Source organism: Lolium perenne, chromosome 3, assembly GCF_019359855.2.
Source record: "Lolium perenne isolate Kyuss_39 chromosome 3, Kyuss_2.0, whole genome shotgun sequence".
NCBI lineage: Eukaryota > Viridiplantae > Streptophyta > Magnoliopsida > Poales > Poaceae > Lolium > Lolium perenne.
The window spans coordinates 267,164,728-267,182,000 of NC_067246.2; the positions used below are offsets into that span (position 1 = coordinate 267,164,728).

The 17,273-nt window shown below is 45.2% G+C and overlaps 1 protein-coding gene across 1 annotated transcript; it reads right to left on the reverse strand.

Moving 5' to 3' along the window:
• Positions 1 to 7,574: 7,574 nt before the first annotated feature.
• On the reverse strand, positions 7,575 to 12,018 carry LOC127344054 (receptor-like serine/threonine-protein kinase SD1-8). The gene is made up of 6 exons (XM_051370276.2): positions 10,549 to 12,018; positions 8,986 to 9,332; positions 8,685 to 8,895; positions 8,356 to 8,593; positions 8,111 to 8,261; positions 7,575 to 8,026 (listed from the first exon to the last, which is right to left on the reverse strand). Exons 1-6 carry the CDS (start codon positions 11,876 to 11,878, stop codon positions 7,730 to 7,732), a joined length of 2,574 nt encoding a protein of 857 aa, XP_051226236.1. The 5' UTR covers positions 11,879 to 12,018; the 3' UTR covers positions 7,575 to 7,729.
• Positions 12,019 to 17,273: the final 5,255 nt, after the last annotated feature.

Here is a 17,273-nt window from a genome sequence, read left to right on the forward strand (position 1 = left end):
AGTCCCCACGGTAGAGACCGTAGTTACACTTGTCGCCCGAGGATCAGGTTGTAGGGTGGGGGTCCCAACAAAGTCCCCACGGTATTGCGGTCTATGATGGGTTGCAGCTACCGGCGAAGGAGTTTATGGTATGAGCCCAGAACTGTTGTCGTGGTCGGGGTCCGCCCTAATATGGGAATAATGGGACCGGCGAGGACCCAGGGTCGGGGTATGCAAGAAAGGGTGGGTGTGCGAGGTAGCGGAGGAATATGATTGGCTATGACCTTATACCGGGCCTCACACCAAAGGAAGTGTGGACGGGGTGTACGCCCGGTTGGCACCAAGGTTAAGATCTCTTATGGGTAAAGCAACACACCTCTGCAGAGTGTAAAGAACCGTGACCTGTCACTCCCTGTACCGGGATATGGAACTGCGAACGTGGCCGGAAAGGAGCTCCATGAAGTTCTAGTAAACCGGTGAAGGCTGACGGACATAGTTCTTCTGAATAAAAGCAACCTTTTGAAGAAATGGTTATGAAAACTTGCATTGGTATTAGACTTTCTGGTCTAATGCCGTAGCTAGTGCATTAAACACCTCTTTCCTATAATGAACTTGTTGAGTACGCTCGTACTCATCCCACTCTTAAATCCCCTGCTTAGATATGGAGGCATCGAAGGAGGATCTACAGTGCAACTCGAAGGCCGAGGAGTCAACAACTACTTCAAGAGACAGGACCCTATCAGAGGAGTCAAATACCACATCCAACAAGGAGAAAACCTAGTTTAGCCATAGAAGGGAACTAGCTTCCTAAACCTAGCTCCTATTTAGCTAGAATCTATTCATAGCCCCTATAGCTAGTCAAATACTCTACAAATAGAGTTTGTGATAGGATTAGACTACGAGTCATTCTTTTGGAGTTTATTTGCGGATTCACCTCATTGTAAAGTAGGAGGCTGTGCTGATCTTATGTAACAGAGTCTGTATGTAATTCTATAGACATGCCTTGGACCCGCATATGTTTCTGTTGTACCACTCTGAGTGATATAATACTAGTGCAACAGTGTTTCATTGGTGTTATATCAGACTTGCATACTACACCATGCAGTGGTATGCCGGGTCACCACAGTTGGTATCAGAGCAAATGCTTTGACCCTAGGATTAAAACCCTTTAAAGGAGACCTATATGATTGGTAGTGTCTATAGGAAGTTATCTTAGATGAACCAAATCTTCTGATGACTTGAGATGGATATTCACTTGAGAATAATCCTGACACACTTGAGTCGACATTTCTTACCTATCTTTACTAAGTAAAGTTAGCTAATCCCAAACTAATAGCACACCATTAAGTCCTTAAAACAACAGATGAGTAGATCACAGTTGGTATACAACACATGGTAGTCCAAAGAGAGGATACAACCATAAGAAAGCTATCCTATTGGAAGATGTGTACCAACATATGTCATGATTAAGTAAGAGTTATCCAGACCTGTAATAGGAGTAATATCAAATGATAAAGATAATTAAGATGTCCTAATAGAAGATGTAGACCCAGATAAGTAATGGTTAAGTAAAAACTATCCAAACTTGTGAAACAACTGATAGTAAGTGAAAAATATGAGTTATATGAGGTAGTATAGACCATGATGAGTCAATCATGGGAAGTAAGGAAGAAAGATAGGAATAAGATATGTTTCCAAGGTAGAGTTGTTAATCATATATGATTCACCTGAGAGTCATTATGTGATGGACTAGAACATCTTAAGTATACAGGAGGAGTACAATAAGAAGTCAGATGTTAAACAATAGTGTAAGAATTATGTTCCAAAACCATGGGAACTGTGTCAAGTACATCAGAACCCTGGTTATATGGTAAGAACATATGGAAGTATAGGAACTATATCCTAATAAATATGTATACAGAGTAACCATATTAGAACTAGTGGTATCATACAAAATAGTCCTCAATAGAACTTATATATGGTATAATACTTTGTTAGTACTTCCAAACAAAACTAGGTTAACTTTAACTATCCTAGGCCATTTTGTTTCAAGTTTATCTCATTGCAAATGTGCAATTACGGTAAATGTTGAGATAAATAGTAGAAATCCACATATTCATGCTAAGTATCACGATATAAACCTATATTATGTGGTGTTATATACTACACATCAGAGCCTGATGTTTAGAGATGTCTTACTCAACTATTTTATTCAGGCTTATGGTGGTGTGTATTATATGCACAAAGCTGAATCTTCTTGGATTTTATTGGATTTTCATTGTTTGACTAGATCCATACATGAAGTTTGACTTTGATATGCAAATGCATGTTGCAATATCAAGTCCTTACTTGATGATATAGATCTAGAGGGTAATGGTATCCGTGTGAGGAAGTGACGAATTCTAAAGAATCTGAAGACAAGATGAAAGTTCATCAGAAGAAGGAAGTAAAATTGTGGGAAGCAACCACAATATTCTGAAGGAAGTGCCAATAAAAAAAATTCATGCTTTACCTCAACAGAGGAGTACTTTAGTACATAAGAAGCATGAAGGTGAGAAATCTGGTGGTTATGGAGTAGTAGATGTAGAACCATAGTCATTATGGAAGAGGGAATGCATGGGAAATCACTTAGGATACTATATTCATAGTGTCAGCTAGTGGTTTTCCTGCAACAATAAACCCTGAAGAAAGGAAGATGACCTATGAAACAACAAGCCGTCCAAACAAGAAGACAATAAATAGCGGGGTGGTATGTCAAGGTGATGATGGACTCCATTACTATGGAAGAGTCGAGGGTATATACGAGCTGAATTACAGGTTTGACAAAGGGCTAAATCCCGTCGTATTCAAATGCCATTGGTTCGACCCACGTCGCGTGAGACGGGATCCTGAAATTGGATTGGTCGAAGTTGAAAGAAGCTCTATTTATAAGGGAAAGGACGTGTACATTTTGGCCACCCAAGCCTTCCAAGTATTCTATCTCCCGTACGCGTGCCGAAACCCGACCAAACGTCTACATGGATGGGATGTTGTGATGAAGGTTCCTTCACGCATTAGGCCACCCCCGCCAAACAAGGACGATTACCGCCGCGTAGACCCCTCAACAAGGACTGTTGATTTTTATCAAGAAGAAGGGCTCCCCGGTCATTTCACTATCGACTTGTCGGCCGTTGATAACATGGCCTTAGATGATGAGAAAGAAGAAGATGCGGTTATGGAGGAAGACAATGAAGAATATGAAGCTGAGGATGTGTGTGCCGTAGAAGACCTAAGTTTGCTCGAGGCGTTCAAAGCATGCATTGACCTAGATCCAAATGGACCACCTCCAGGTTTCATCGATGATTATTGGTTCGCTGAGCCTGATGATGATGAAACATGTGGTCCGATTACGGATGTCGACATAGGCTACTGATCTATGTAGTTGTAATTGTGAAACTATGATCTATGTACTGAACTATGTGCTATTTGTAATAAATTATGATCTATGTACTGAACTATGTGCTATTTGTAATAAACTATGATCTATGTACTGAACTATGTGCTATTTGTAATAAACTATGATCTATCTACTAATATTCATCTACTTATATATTTGCATTATTGTTGATTTCACTAATATTCATCTGTTTACATTGCATACTAATAAACCACTCTTTTCATTGTGTTTGCAGGTGATTGAAACATGCCGCCAAGAAAAAGAAATGGAGGTTTCAAAAAGAAGATCAAGGCCGTGGCTGAGCTTGTGGGACTTTCGAGTGGTTCGTCGCAGACACGTCCTCCTAGCGCTCCTCCTAGCCCTCCACCACGGAGGAAGAATGCCCAGCCACGTCGACTTCATACCCCTTCTCCTAGTCCTCCCCCAGCCGAGGATGATGATGAGGAGCACTGGGGTGGGGAGGACGAGGAGGACGGTGAGGAGCACGGTGGGCAGGACGAGGAGGACGGTGGGCAGGACGAGGAGGACGGTGGGGAGGACCTCGACGAGGAGGAGGGGCTGGGGGGTTTGCCGCAGGAGCTAGACCAAAACCTAGCTTGGTATCCGCCGACGGAGGAGGTGTACGTTGCAGCCGAGGAAAGGCTGGAACCACGGGACAAGAAGCCGTATAAGCGCGGGATTACGAAACTCCCCAAGCTAAAAACTTGGGCCTTCCGCGATGTTGTTCTCGTGCCCGCTGGAAAGAGGTACATGCTGATTTTGGCATTCCATTATTGAAATTTTTATCATTATACAAATTTTTATCACATGCATACCGATTTTGGCATTTCGTTGTGCAGCATGTTCAAGTATGGTGACCCGAGGAGGAAGCCGACACGTGAGTACTCGAACATCCTTGGAGGCCTAATTAGGAAGCATTTCCCTGGGATTGTTAATCTCCCTAGTGGTGGCCGCGATGTGGCTTGGACTTGGAAGCACTACAGCTACGCGGAAGATCCTAGCGGCAAGTGCACCAACATGCAAGAGCGGGTTGTCCGCCACTTCTGGGTACGTGACTTTTGGCTTCTTAGCATTCAAACACTTCTTGACTACCAATAGTTGCTCTAATTCCTCTTGTTTTACCTATGTGCATGGTTACAGAAATACTTCAAGAGGGCTGAGGGCGAGGAAATTGCGTGCGACGTTATCTTCCACGAGTTGTGCAGGGTGAGGGTGACTGGCATGCACTACGAGGCACGTGTCCAGTGCGTCCGCGACTGGCACGCCGAGCGCAAAGTTTGGATGAGTAAGGCGGATTGTCGGGATACGCTCATGGCACCGTGGCAGTAGCTGCAGGTATTAGCATCGATGTGTTATTTATTTCCGCATTTTCATGTAGTTTATGTTCTAATAATGGGTCTATCTTGTGTATGTAGAACCCTCCTCAGTACGTCGGGGAAGACAAGGCGTGCTTTCTTGCGATGGTCATATGGTGGACATCCCCCGAGTACGCCCGGAAGCACGAGGAGGGCAAGCAGAAGCGTTTAGAGATGGGAGGTGGATCACATGTCCTGGGCAGCAAGAACTTGGCCCTTACCTTGCAGCAAGAGGTGAGCAAATGGTTTCTTCATTCTTTCGTTTCATGTTATTGTTAGCACCGCAAGGGTGTCCCTCTTCACTTACTTGCATGTACTCTTTTGCAGGAAGTGAAGACAGGCGTGACACCAAACTTATTTGGCCTTTTCCAAAAGTCGAAGACCATGAGGGAGCCGCATCCTGAAATGGGGTCTGTGTGGGTCAACGGGCTAGCAGAGGCCCAGTGTGGCGCGTACCGCTCGGCGTTCAAGGCCAAGCATGGCGAAGACGCTGACCCAACCACCAAAGACTTTGACGTTGAGGTTGCGGTGCTTGCGGGACAAGGCAAGAAGGGTGGCCGCCTATGGATTGCTGACGGGTTAGTCGACCCAAAGACCATTCCATCTCTACGCCAGATCCGTCCTGGGCGTACGAGCGAGCAGCCTCGGGATAGAGACCCGCCCACGGGCTTCGGACCTAGCTGTTGAGAAGTTACGGGTAAGTTCTTCATCGATCCTCTACGCTTCATTACATGTTTTCCATTGCAATGTTACTGACATCGCGGCAACACAACGTAGGCGGAGATGGAAGAAAGGGAACGGAGGAACCAAGAGGAGAAGATGCAGATGCAGATGCAGCAGCAGCTTAGGGAGAGCATGCAGATGCAGCAGCAGATGTTGCAGCAGATGCAACAACAGCAGCAGATGTTCCAGCAGATGTTCATGAACCAGGCCGTGCTGACTTCCCCACCGGGGAGTAGTGCTCCTAGCACGTCGTGTCCTCCTATGTTCCCCCATTTTGTAAGTGGTTAACTTAATATCTCCGTCTCAATCTTGTTTGTTGTCTAACCGAACTTTGGATATTGCAGATCCCCACGCCTGATCCGGCTGTGATGGCGCTCCTCCAGCAAGCGCCAAGTCAGAGCCCGCTGACACCTGGCTTGACCGTCAACAATACGGGCATCATCCGGAGCATGCAGCAGTTTCTAGGTGAGTTCTCCTACACTTCTAATTCTTCCATACCATGTCACTTGTAAATTTTAGCCACTCAACCATGTCAATTTTAGCCATTATGTTCAATTTTAGCTATTCCATGTTAATTTTAGCCATTCCATGTCATTCTTAGCCATTATGTTGAATTTTAGCCATTTCATGTAAATTCTAGCGATTATGTTCAATTTTAGCCATTCCAAGTCAATTCTAATTCTTCCATGTCAATTCTGGTTCTTACATGTCAATTTTAGCCATTCCATGTCAATTCGAGTTCTTCCATGTCAATTCTAGTTCTTACATGTCAAATTTAGCCATTCCATGTCAATTCTAGTTCTTCCATGTCAATTCTAGTTCTTACATGTCAATTTTAGCCATTCCATGCCACTTATGCATCTATGAACTTGTAGGAGGACAAGGAGGTGGAGAAGGACAAGGAAGTGGAGAAGGACAAGAAAGTGGCGAAGGTTGATGTTGCTTGTATGAACTTGTTGTGCGACTTGGAACATTCTATATATGTTGGAGACTTTGTTGTTGATGTTGCTTGTATGAACTAATTATGGGACTTGGAACTATTGTATGGACTTTGTTGGACTACTCATGTATAAACTTTGTTGTTGATGATGCAAATGCTCCATATAATGTGCTATATGTGTATCTGGACTGTTATTGCTATTTGTGAATTGCATTTGCAGGGATTAATGGGGAAACAGGAAAAATCTGGAAAATTTGCACCACCTTTACCGTGCACATGGACACGGCAAAGACATGTGCACACGGCAAAGGCACTCTTTGCCGTGCACATGCACACGGCAAAGGCCGCCCGCGCTGCCCACCTGGTGCTGCTGTAGGTATCTTTGCCGTGCACGGTGGAGGAAAAGCGCACGGCAAAGCCAAGTCTTTGCCGTGCGGGTTGGTGTGGAAGCGCACGGCAAAGACTGCCGCACGACAAAGATTTGGTGCGCACGACAAAGGAAAGCGCACGGCAAAGCTGCGTCGCTCGGCAAAGCCTTTGCCGTGCGATTTTCGCGCGACGCACGGCAAAGATGGCTTTGCCGGGCGGGTCGTTGTCGTGCATTCTTTGTCGTGCACGGCCGCACGGCAAAGGCTTTGCCGAGCCGATTTGCCCCTTTGCCGTGCGTTTAGGCTACACGGCAAAGCCCTGTTTTGCCGTAGTGTGGCATGCCCACCTCTATGCGACCATCAACACGACCAGGCGTGCTCCTGGGAAGAACTGGTTGACGCAAAGAATTGGATGGACCTCCAACACGAGAAGGGTCCGGCGTTTTCTCTGCCATACCCGAAGGAACCCTAGCCGCCTCGATGAGAGATGAAGATGATGTGACGCGAGGAAAACGAGCGACTGGCTCTGGCAATCGTCATTGTATCAAGATACATCTAAAACCCTGGAACACCTTACCAGGCTTTGACTTGATGGAGGTGGTACAGGTTATCCATGATCCATCAGATTATAGAGGTACATGTGCAGTGGTTATCACGATTGCTGACCGGGCTATCAACACACTGCCATGGAGACAATCCAACATTGTCCATGACAAGCAAAAAATGGTACCCCTCGCTCGCTTGCTCGCGATTGCTACACATGGTGTTATGGGTTCTTGTTGATGATCCTCCCTTATTTCTTATTCATGTACTTGTAGATGACCATGTTATGATTCAATAATAGTCACCTGAAGTTCAAAAATATATGCCTCTGCTGTACAAACTATTCCACTAGATCAACAAAGTTAAAACAATTACAACCCTAAAACTACCTTGCATCTATTGCAGTTCCTGTGAAATTAGTTCCAGTGTTGGTTAGAGATGAATCCGTGTCTGACGAGCTCTTCCCAATGTTTACACCAGGCTCATTTGGCTCTGGCATCGTTGCATTCTCACTGCTCAGCATCATAACAACTGAAGACATCAGTGGCCTGCTCCGAGGGTGCACTTGAACACATAGGAGAGCAACCTGTATGCACCTGAGCACCACGTTGTAGTCAAAGGTGCCGCCCATTGCTTCGTCCACTAAATCGACACCCCGACCTTCTTTCCACAGAGTCCATGCCTAAAACGAGAATAAGACATGATTTGTATATTAGTGCCAGAAATAATCAAAGATTTCTGACAATTTACCATGCTAGTAACTTACATAACCAAGGAGGTTGAGATCAAGCTCATCATCGTAAAAGCCGCGATTCCTCTTGCCAGTGATGATCTCTATCACCAGTACACCGAAGCTGTAGATATCAGATTTCATAGAGAACACGCCATCCATTGCATATTCCGGAGACATGTAGCCACTGAATACAAACATCCCACTAGTCAGCAAGACAGCCCACATATATCTTCAAAGGTATTATATGTTCATATTAGTAGAGAGATAATAGTACTCACTATGTCCCGATGACCTTCATGGTATGCTGAGTTGTCTGATCACCTCCAAACATTCTCGCGATACCGAAGTCGGAGATTTTGGGGATCATATTTTTGTCCAGTAGCACATTGCTTGCTTTCATATCCCTATGGATGATCCTGACCCGTGAATCCTCGTGGAGATACAGCAGACCCCGTGCAATCCCGAGAATGATCTCGAAACGGTTCTTCCATTCTAGTAACTTGCGCTTTTCTTCATCTGCATATATAACATTCAACTGAGTTAAACACATTGTCCATGTAACCACATCACAGTTAGAAGTTCTTCTGACAAAGGAAACCGAACTGACCGAATATGAATGTGTCTAGGCTGTTGTTGTGCATAAACTCGTAGACAAGCATTCTTTCGTCGCCGTCGATGCAGCAGCCTACCAGCCTCACGAGGTTCCTATGCTGAAGCTTTGCTATCAGTTTCACCTCGTTCTTGAATTCCCCAATCCCTTGTACAGATTTCTTCGACAGCCTCTTTATCGCTACTTCTTGTCCTTCCCCAAGATTTGCCTGCTCAACAAATTCGCAGTTTGGTTAAAATCTACTACTACATCAGTAAAATACAATTTTTTCATGACTGTTATTGCATTGTTATCCTACCATATAAACGGAGCCAAATCCACCTTGCCCTATCTTACAGTCCGCAGAGAAGTTGTCTGTTGCGTCCAGAATCACATCAAGGTCCAAGAACGGTAGATCAAGATCTTTGTCGTTCCCCATCTGGTCCTCTTCCAGCCGTTGATTCCTAGATGGGCCCAGTGGCGGTTTCCTGGCCCTGAGCGGAAGCACGTCGTCGTTTCGGCTGGTTGGTGCCGTTTTAGTCTGAAGCTTCTTCAATGCCCTGTTTCTCCAACAACAGCAGCAGACAATCGCCAACAGAAGAAGCACGCCGGCAGCAGCGGCGACACCGGCGATCAGCACTTTTCTGCTTGGACGTCGGTGGGCGGCTGAAATCAACAAGTGGTGAAGGTTAGGCGAATTAGTGTTGGCTTTTCTAATCCAAGTGCTTGCTCTTAATCTATCATAACTTCCACACAACATCATTAGCTGTTTAGCTTGTGTCACTTTCAAGTTGGGTGATAGTGCACATTTGTTCGTCGAGTCTTTCGTGCGGAGCGCACTGCACCTAAACTAATCCAGCAAGTTTGGTAGGCTCACGGTACTATCTGTAGAAAAATTATTGCGATTTCAGGCAACGACTGACTGGCGGCTATTTTGACCCATGCTAATTTGCTTCTGTAAGCAACTAGCCGTCAAGTTGTGCGCGGACAACGGAACCACTCAACCAAATGTACCAACTGCGAGTCTGCGACTGAATAGTCGATTGGCCAACTCTGACGAAGCTAACAATTCACACTGAATACTGAATAAGTGCAGGGAGTGGTGCCATTTTGTCCACGTTCACGCACGGCGCATACGAAGTCCAAACTGTTGGCCGAGAGAAATGGCCGTGCAAGAGAACACGATTTGCTAGCTAGCAGATGGTTACATTGAAGAGAAAAAATGCAGAACGCGTTAATGTTGGACCATGACAGATACATTTGGACGCTTACTCTAGACCGGCCAGCAATTGTTCTTGTTCCTGTAAATAGAACCGAGAGCGGATGCCCATGCCCTGTCTTTATCAATCGGACGATACCTGTACTGGCTAACATGGTCAGTTTTCATGCTCCAATTCCAAATTTATTCAGCAATTGATCTTGTGATGTTGCTGGTTACTGTAAATAGAACCGAGAGTGGATGCCCTGTCTTTATCGGATTAATACCAGTACTGGCTAACATGGTCAGTTTTAACTACAATACCAAATTTATCCAGCAATTGTTCTTGTGATGTTGCTGGTTACTGTAAATAGAACCGGGAGTGGATGCCCTGTCTTTATCGGACTAATACCAGTACTGGCTAACATGGTCAGTTTTTAAAATCCAATACAGTACCAAATTTATTCCCACCCCAACTGCGCTTTCTTTGAAGAAGAACAAGGTAGATATTTGAATCAAAGATTAAATAAAAAAATATCAGTGATGTACTAATCATGTAGTAGGCGCATTGAACCAGGGTAGCTGATAACTGCTCGTTAATGTGGGAAATGTATATGCTAGTTTTGAACTGCAGAACAAGTAAAGAAAACCTGAAGAAGACCGGTCAGAGATGGAAATGCTAACCTGCGGCGGCAGCGGCGGTCAAGGCATCCACCTCAGACTGCGGTAGCCGGATGTACACGTCCTGCACAACCTCCGGATACTGCCTCATGTCAAGCAGATCGACGGCCCAGATGACGCACCCGCGGCTGACGCCGCCGCTCACGTTCGCGGCGGAGTAGGCCGTGCAGCTGCAGTTCCGCAGGCACAGCTGCCGGCACTGGTCCAGGTCCATTCCCGGGTACACCGTCGCGTTGGTCGCCTGCGGCAGCTTCATCCGGTTCATCGGCCAGAACCCGTCGCCGGTGCCGGGGCAGGTGGTGAGGTTGGTGGTCCTGACACAGCCGGCGGTGGTGTCCCTTAGCCCCCACTGCTTCTCCGAGCGCGGCTCGAACCCCGGCAGGCAGCTGCAGAGCGGGCTGGCGGTGGTGTCGCAGTATCCGAAGGGCCCGCACATGGCGTAGTTGTCGCAGGGGTCGGTTGGGTAGTACCAGAAGCTGCTCCAGGTCCCGGCGTCGGGCGACCAGACGTACCGCTGCAGCCGCTGCGCGTCGCCGTTGACGACGAACCGCGACAGCAGCTTGGCGTCGGTGACGGCGTAGCTGTAGTAGGTCTCGTCGGCGGTGGCCACGACCGTGAAGACGAAGTCCTCGGAGCTGAGGTTGGGCACGCCGGTGAGGCCGGCCCCGTTGAACGGCCCGCTCGCGTAGATCATCTTGGGGCCATTGAAGAGGAAGAACTCGGGGAGCCCGCCGGGGACGAGCTTGAAGGTGAAGGGCCCCGGCGAGGGGTCCGTGGCGCTGCGCCAGGACGTGATGTTCCAGCTGAGGCGCCGCTTGAAGTCCATCCCGAGCTTCATGCCCGGGAGGAGGGTGTCGGTCGGGTAGTCGAAGCTCTGCCACGCCGCGCTCTGGGGCGTGCCGCTGCCGTCGGCGCTGAGGAGGAAGTTGCCGTCGTCGCGGAGCTTGGCGGAGGCGCGCGTGGTGATTATCTGGTTCTTGGTGGTGGGCGCGGGGGAAGACCACACGGTGGAGTTGCGGCGGTCGACGATGACGAGGCGGCCGCCGGGGGCGAGCTTTAGGACGCCGGGGACGCTGACGAGCGGGGCGTTGCGGTTGGCGACCCACACCACGGTCTGGCCCGGGATGCTGGTGTACCAGATGCCCAGGTACGTTCTGCCGCCGGGCGGGCTGAAGAAGCCTAGGGTGAAGACCCCGCCGTCCGAGACGAGCGTCTGGTTGCCGGTGATGGACGTGGTGAGGTCGATGGTGTCGGTGGTGGCGACGGAGGGAGAGAAGAAGCTGCTGGCGGCGACAACGATGGCGAGGAGGAGACAGAGCGCACGTGCCCCCATGTTCTCTACGGCACGGGGTTGCGCGGCAAGGCGATCTCTTCTCTCAGGACATGGCTTTGTGGCCGTCGTCCAGCGCGCGTGAGGAAGAGTGGTGAAGTGGTGATCGTGCGTGCGGCGATGATGATTAGCTCAAGTGCGCCGTGTTGCTGCGTGCGCGGCACTAATTGATTCTCCAAATCCGCGCGCGGCCGCGAATCGGTCGTGGAAGTTGTTCGAACTATGAGCACTGGTGAGAGGCTGGAAGCAGATCGAGCACATTTCATAACTATTGAATTTCCCTTGTTTATTAGCAAAAAAGAGCTGGCGAAGGTGGCAGGGTCAACGTTGGCTGTCGACCACAGAAGCTGCCTGCCCAGCTGGTCTTCACGCGAGCTGGTAATCGGTCAGAGACGGATGTGGCATGAGTCCAACTCTCTCCACCAAACCGCCCGCCACTTGTGTGGTGGAAGTGCATAAAACTGCGAGTAGTTTTCTTTTTTGAAACTTCAGCGCAAAATGATCGGATTTGTAGAAAAAACACAAAATAACCTCTTTTCATGAAGCATGGGGCGTCTTGCTAGTAAGGATGTAAATGATACGGATATTGCCCGTGCGGATATCCAATGAATATGGCAGCAAATATAGTATTGCCACTATCTAGCGGATGCAAATTATCCATCATTTTTCGAGGATTATCCGACCTCCTCAATTAGAATAATCCAATTAAATTAGCCTAATCGATCAACCCAAATACGCCAGGTTTGAGTGGGATTACCTTTGGATAATCTATCTCTTATCTCTTATATACTAAAAGTAAAATAAAGAAAATTTTCGAGGCACCAAGTTAATTCACATATGCTAAAAAATATGAGCCACTAATATTAATCTTATCGTCTCAGATTAAAAAATAAGAAGTGTTACATAAGATAATATATATGCGCAAAACTGAAAGCACCATATATGGGTACACACGTACCTTTCCCGTAACAAAACATTAGCGTGTCATGGGTTTCCCTTCATACATAGATTAGCTAGACTGCCGTTAGAAGAGTCCATTAAAAATTAGAAACCGATCAACAAAAGAAAAAAAAACAGTTGATTGGTTTACGTTCAATCTAAAGAAAAAACAAAGATATATTGAAAGGATGTGGACATTAACCAGACCATACGATTACACGGCAAAGATGACGCACAGACCGCGCTAGACTGCCGCGCTAGATGTACAAGTATAGGTCTGCTGCGCAGCGTATACGAGCAGTCCCATGTTCTGATGTATAAGTTCAGCTCAGCAGACAGGAGCGACTCAGTTCAGCGTATAGCTCAGTGGACCGACGTGGCTCCTCCAGCGTATAGGTGCAACTCAGCGTACAGGTTCATGACACTGATACGTCGAAATCCCCGGCCGCACGGCATCCTCAGCAACAGCCATGAGCGGCCGTTTGAGTCAAAGATTTAACAGAATTTTTGGATATCAAATTCACCACTTTAAGCATGAATTTATAGAGCGTGCTGGAAGCAAAATTTACCAAAATGATGTTTCTAGATATGGTTGTAATTTATGTGGAGATTTAATAATCACTAAAATATTTGTAGGTTAGCTTTTGATTTTTTCCTAGCGATGAGTAAGCGGAGGTTCGGTATATTTTATTTTGCAATGTTGTGTTGCGATTATATGTTAGATTTCGATTCTCACTCTTGAATGATTAGAAAGCTACATGGCATGACATAATAATCGATCGCCCACAAATCGAGTATAAAAGATATTACCTTGCACTAGGTTCTTCTAATTGCTTTGAATAATATTATTTCGTATCACATAATATGAATATGTCAAAATAACGTATGAAGTCATAAATTTAATATTGCACTCCCGGGTAACAAAAGACAGTGACCTCTCACTAACCATATATATGGCCCTATGCAATTTAAATCCCATTACCCGTTACCTCACCGTCTGTCGTGGATATGACCACGGCAGGTGCTACATGGTGATTCGGGAGCAAGGAGACATAGTCATCTGCGGAGCGAGGTGCACAGGACGCAACGTTTTACCGAGGTTCAGCCCCTTCGGAGAGTAAAAGGCCTATGTCCTGCTGGATCTTATTGCTCAGTGGAGAATTACAATGGGGGGAGGGGGGGGGGGGGCTCAGTTGGCGGCTACGCCAAGAGCAATGCGGGAGAGATTGGATCTCAGATGGTGTGTTTTCTAGGGTTTAGCTCGGGGGATTATATGGACACCCCCGATCTAGGGTTACATGGAGATAAGTGTGGTGACCCGGCATACCACTGCATGGTGTAGTATGCAAGTCTGATATAACACCAATGAAACACCGTTCCACTAGTATCATATCGCTCAGAGTGGTACAACAGAAATATATGCGGGTCCAAGGCATGTCTATAGAATTACATCATTGACTCTGTTACATAAGATCATCACAGCCTCCTACTTTACAATGAGGTAAAACTGCAAATAAACTCCAGAAGAACGACTCGTAGTCTAATCTTATCACGAACTCTGTTTGTAGAGTATTTCACTAGCTACAGAGGCTAAGAATAGACTCTAGCTAAGTAGGAGCTAGGTTTAGGAAGCTAGTTCCCTTCTATGGCTAAACTAGGTTTCTCCTTGTTGGATGTGGTATCTGACTCCTCTGACAAGGTCCTGTCTCGTGAAGTAGTTGTTGACTCCTCGGCCTTCGAGTTGTACTGAAGATCCTCCTTCGATGCCTCCATATCTAAGCAGGGGATTTAAGAGTGGGATGAGTACGAGCGTACTCAACAAGTTCATTATAGGAAAGAGGTGTTTAATGCACTAGCTACGGCATTAGACCAGAAAGTCTAATACCAATGCAAGTTTTCATAACCATTTCTTCAAAAGGTTGCTTTTATTCAGAAGAACTATGTCCGTCAGCCTTCACCGGTTTACTAGAACTTCATGGAGCTCCTTTCCCAGCGTTCAGCGATTCCATATCCCGAATGTGGAGTGACAGGTCACGGTTCTTTACACTCTGCAGAGGTGTGTTGCTTTACCCATAAGAGATATTAACCTTGGTGCCAACCGGGCGCGCAACCCGTCCACACTTCCTATGGTGTGAGGCCCGGTATAAGGTCTAGCCAATCATGTTCCTCCGCTACCTCGAACACCCACCCTTTGTTGCATGCGCCGACCCTGGGTCCACGTCGGTCCCATTATTCCTGTAGATTTCAAGGTGGACCCCGACCACGACAACAGTGCTGGGCTCTACCATACACTCCTACGCCGGTGGCTGCAACCCATCCTAGACCGCAATACCGTGGGGACTTAGGACTCTCCAGCCTCACCATCTTGATCCTTCGAGCGACAAGTGTACTACGGACTATGCCGTGGGGACTTAGGACTCCCCAGCCTCACCAGCTTGCCCCCTTGGATTACAAGTGTACTACGGTAAAGCGCATCCGTTGATGAACGAGAGGTGGAAACACTTTTGACTACTCCGTCCCACTCCGGATCTTATGGTTAACACGGGTATTACGGCACAAGAATCACTGGCGACATTTGTTGTTTAATCCTAGATGGATATAAACCCGTGCAATGGAACCTCCACCATATCAACACAATCCATGGTTCCATTGCCCACCACATAGTCATATTCATAGTTATGAAAGTAGTGGTTTTGATTTTTATGCAATAGTGATAAACATAGTACTTTGCAAGTAATTTGATAAAAATACTCAAATGACATGAGCAAGTGATGAACTTGCATTTCTTGACTGCAAGATTATGCAGGCAAGGTCTTCGATACGCAATAACTCCAAATTCTGAAATAGCATCATCGTCCGGTAAGGACGATGTTTAAAAGATTGGCAAGGATGCAATAATGCATAAGAATGAGATGCAATCGCTCTAAGCGTGACCTAACCCCGATGATTTAGGATCAGTGAGTTGTAATGATTAGTTCAGGGTGTGTTGCACTTTTTAGAGTGATTCACAAACAAGGTTCTTATTCAGGGTTGTGTTGTTTTAGAATTATAAGCAGGTGGTGAAATGAATAGTAACAAGCATACACAACCAGGAATAGTAGCTGTATAATAAGTAAAGAGCAGTTGTCAATTTTAAGTCCTATAATACATGGTTGATGATTACTTATTATATAATTCAAAAGAATAACTTTTGAAGAACATGTTCTTTGATGAAGAACAAGTATGATAATTAGGTTTGTGGGGTTCTATGGTTTTCTATGGTTCTAATTGTTTTCTGGAGTAAGTAGTAGATGGATCACAACATAGTTGGATTCATCAGCAACTAGGCTTGTATGGTTGAGTTAAGCCTAGGCATCTAGAGCAATTTATTATACAAGGCTGCTATCAAGGTTGGTATACCTTGCTGGTGATAGCTGGCTATTGTCTATAGGTCATATTAGACAGGTTTGATGATGATTCTTTATTTTCTTCTAAAGAATAACTTTTGAAGAACATACTTCTTAAATAATAAGAAGTATATCAATTAGGTTGAGGTTGTTCAGGTTTGCTATTTACTTTCCTAAGTAAAATAGTTGGTTTCTAATAGGATGGTTCATAAGTATCCAACACTAGTAGGGTTTAGTGGAACAAGGATATGTAATACAAAATAGTAGGTGTAGTTGCTATTAGGGTTCATCACAATGGTGTGATGCTAATTATGGATAACTAAGGATGGTGGTCTTTGGGTAATAGGATCTAGGGTTTACACTTGGTTGATCCCACTTGATTATTTAGGTCTCGATGAAGATGGACATATGGGATACCCATATATTAGTGATAGGTCTTCTACATTTTATGTGATCATGGTAAACATTTAGTAGCTATTATGGTTCTATGATTGAAAGGGAATATTATGATCACATGCTCCAACCTGGTTTTTAGGTTGAGAAGCAATTTAGGGTTCACATGTAATAATGGAACTAGGGTTTCAAATTGAATTAGGGTTTTAGGTTTCACATGAGATGATGAGTTCCTAGTTTTCTACCATATGGAACTAGGGTTTCTTAATCACCATATAGTTCTATGATTAATAACTTCAATTTAAAATTGAAGTTATTAATAATTTGGGAATAAAAATAATATTGAAATTGGCATTTTATTATTTTAAACAATTAATAATTAGGTAATTATTAATTAGGGTTTAAATCTCACTAATAATGATTTAACAAAGGATAAATAAAGAAAACATGTTTTTCTTTATTTATTTATTGGTTTTTTATTTAATTTGGAAGATTTTCCTAATTATTGAATTTTAATAGCATTTAAAATTAGAATTAAAGTCTTAACTAACAAGTATTAAATAAGTGAATTTTTATTAAAAATAAAATTTTCATTTTATATTTTTATTGGATAGAGTTTTTCTTTATAAGAATTTTGATATCTTATATTTATTTTTCTGAGTTATATTGGATTTTCTACA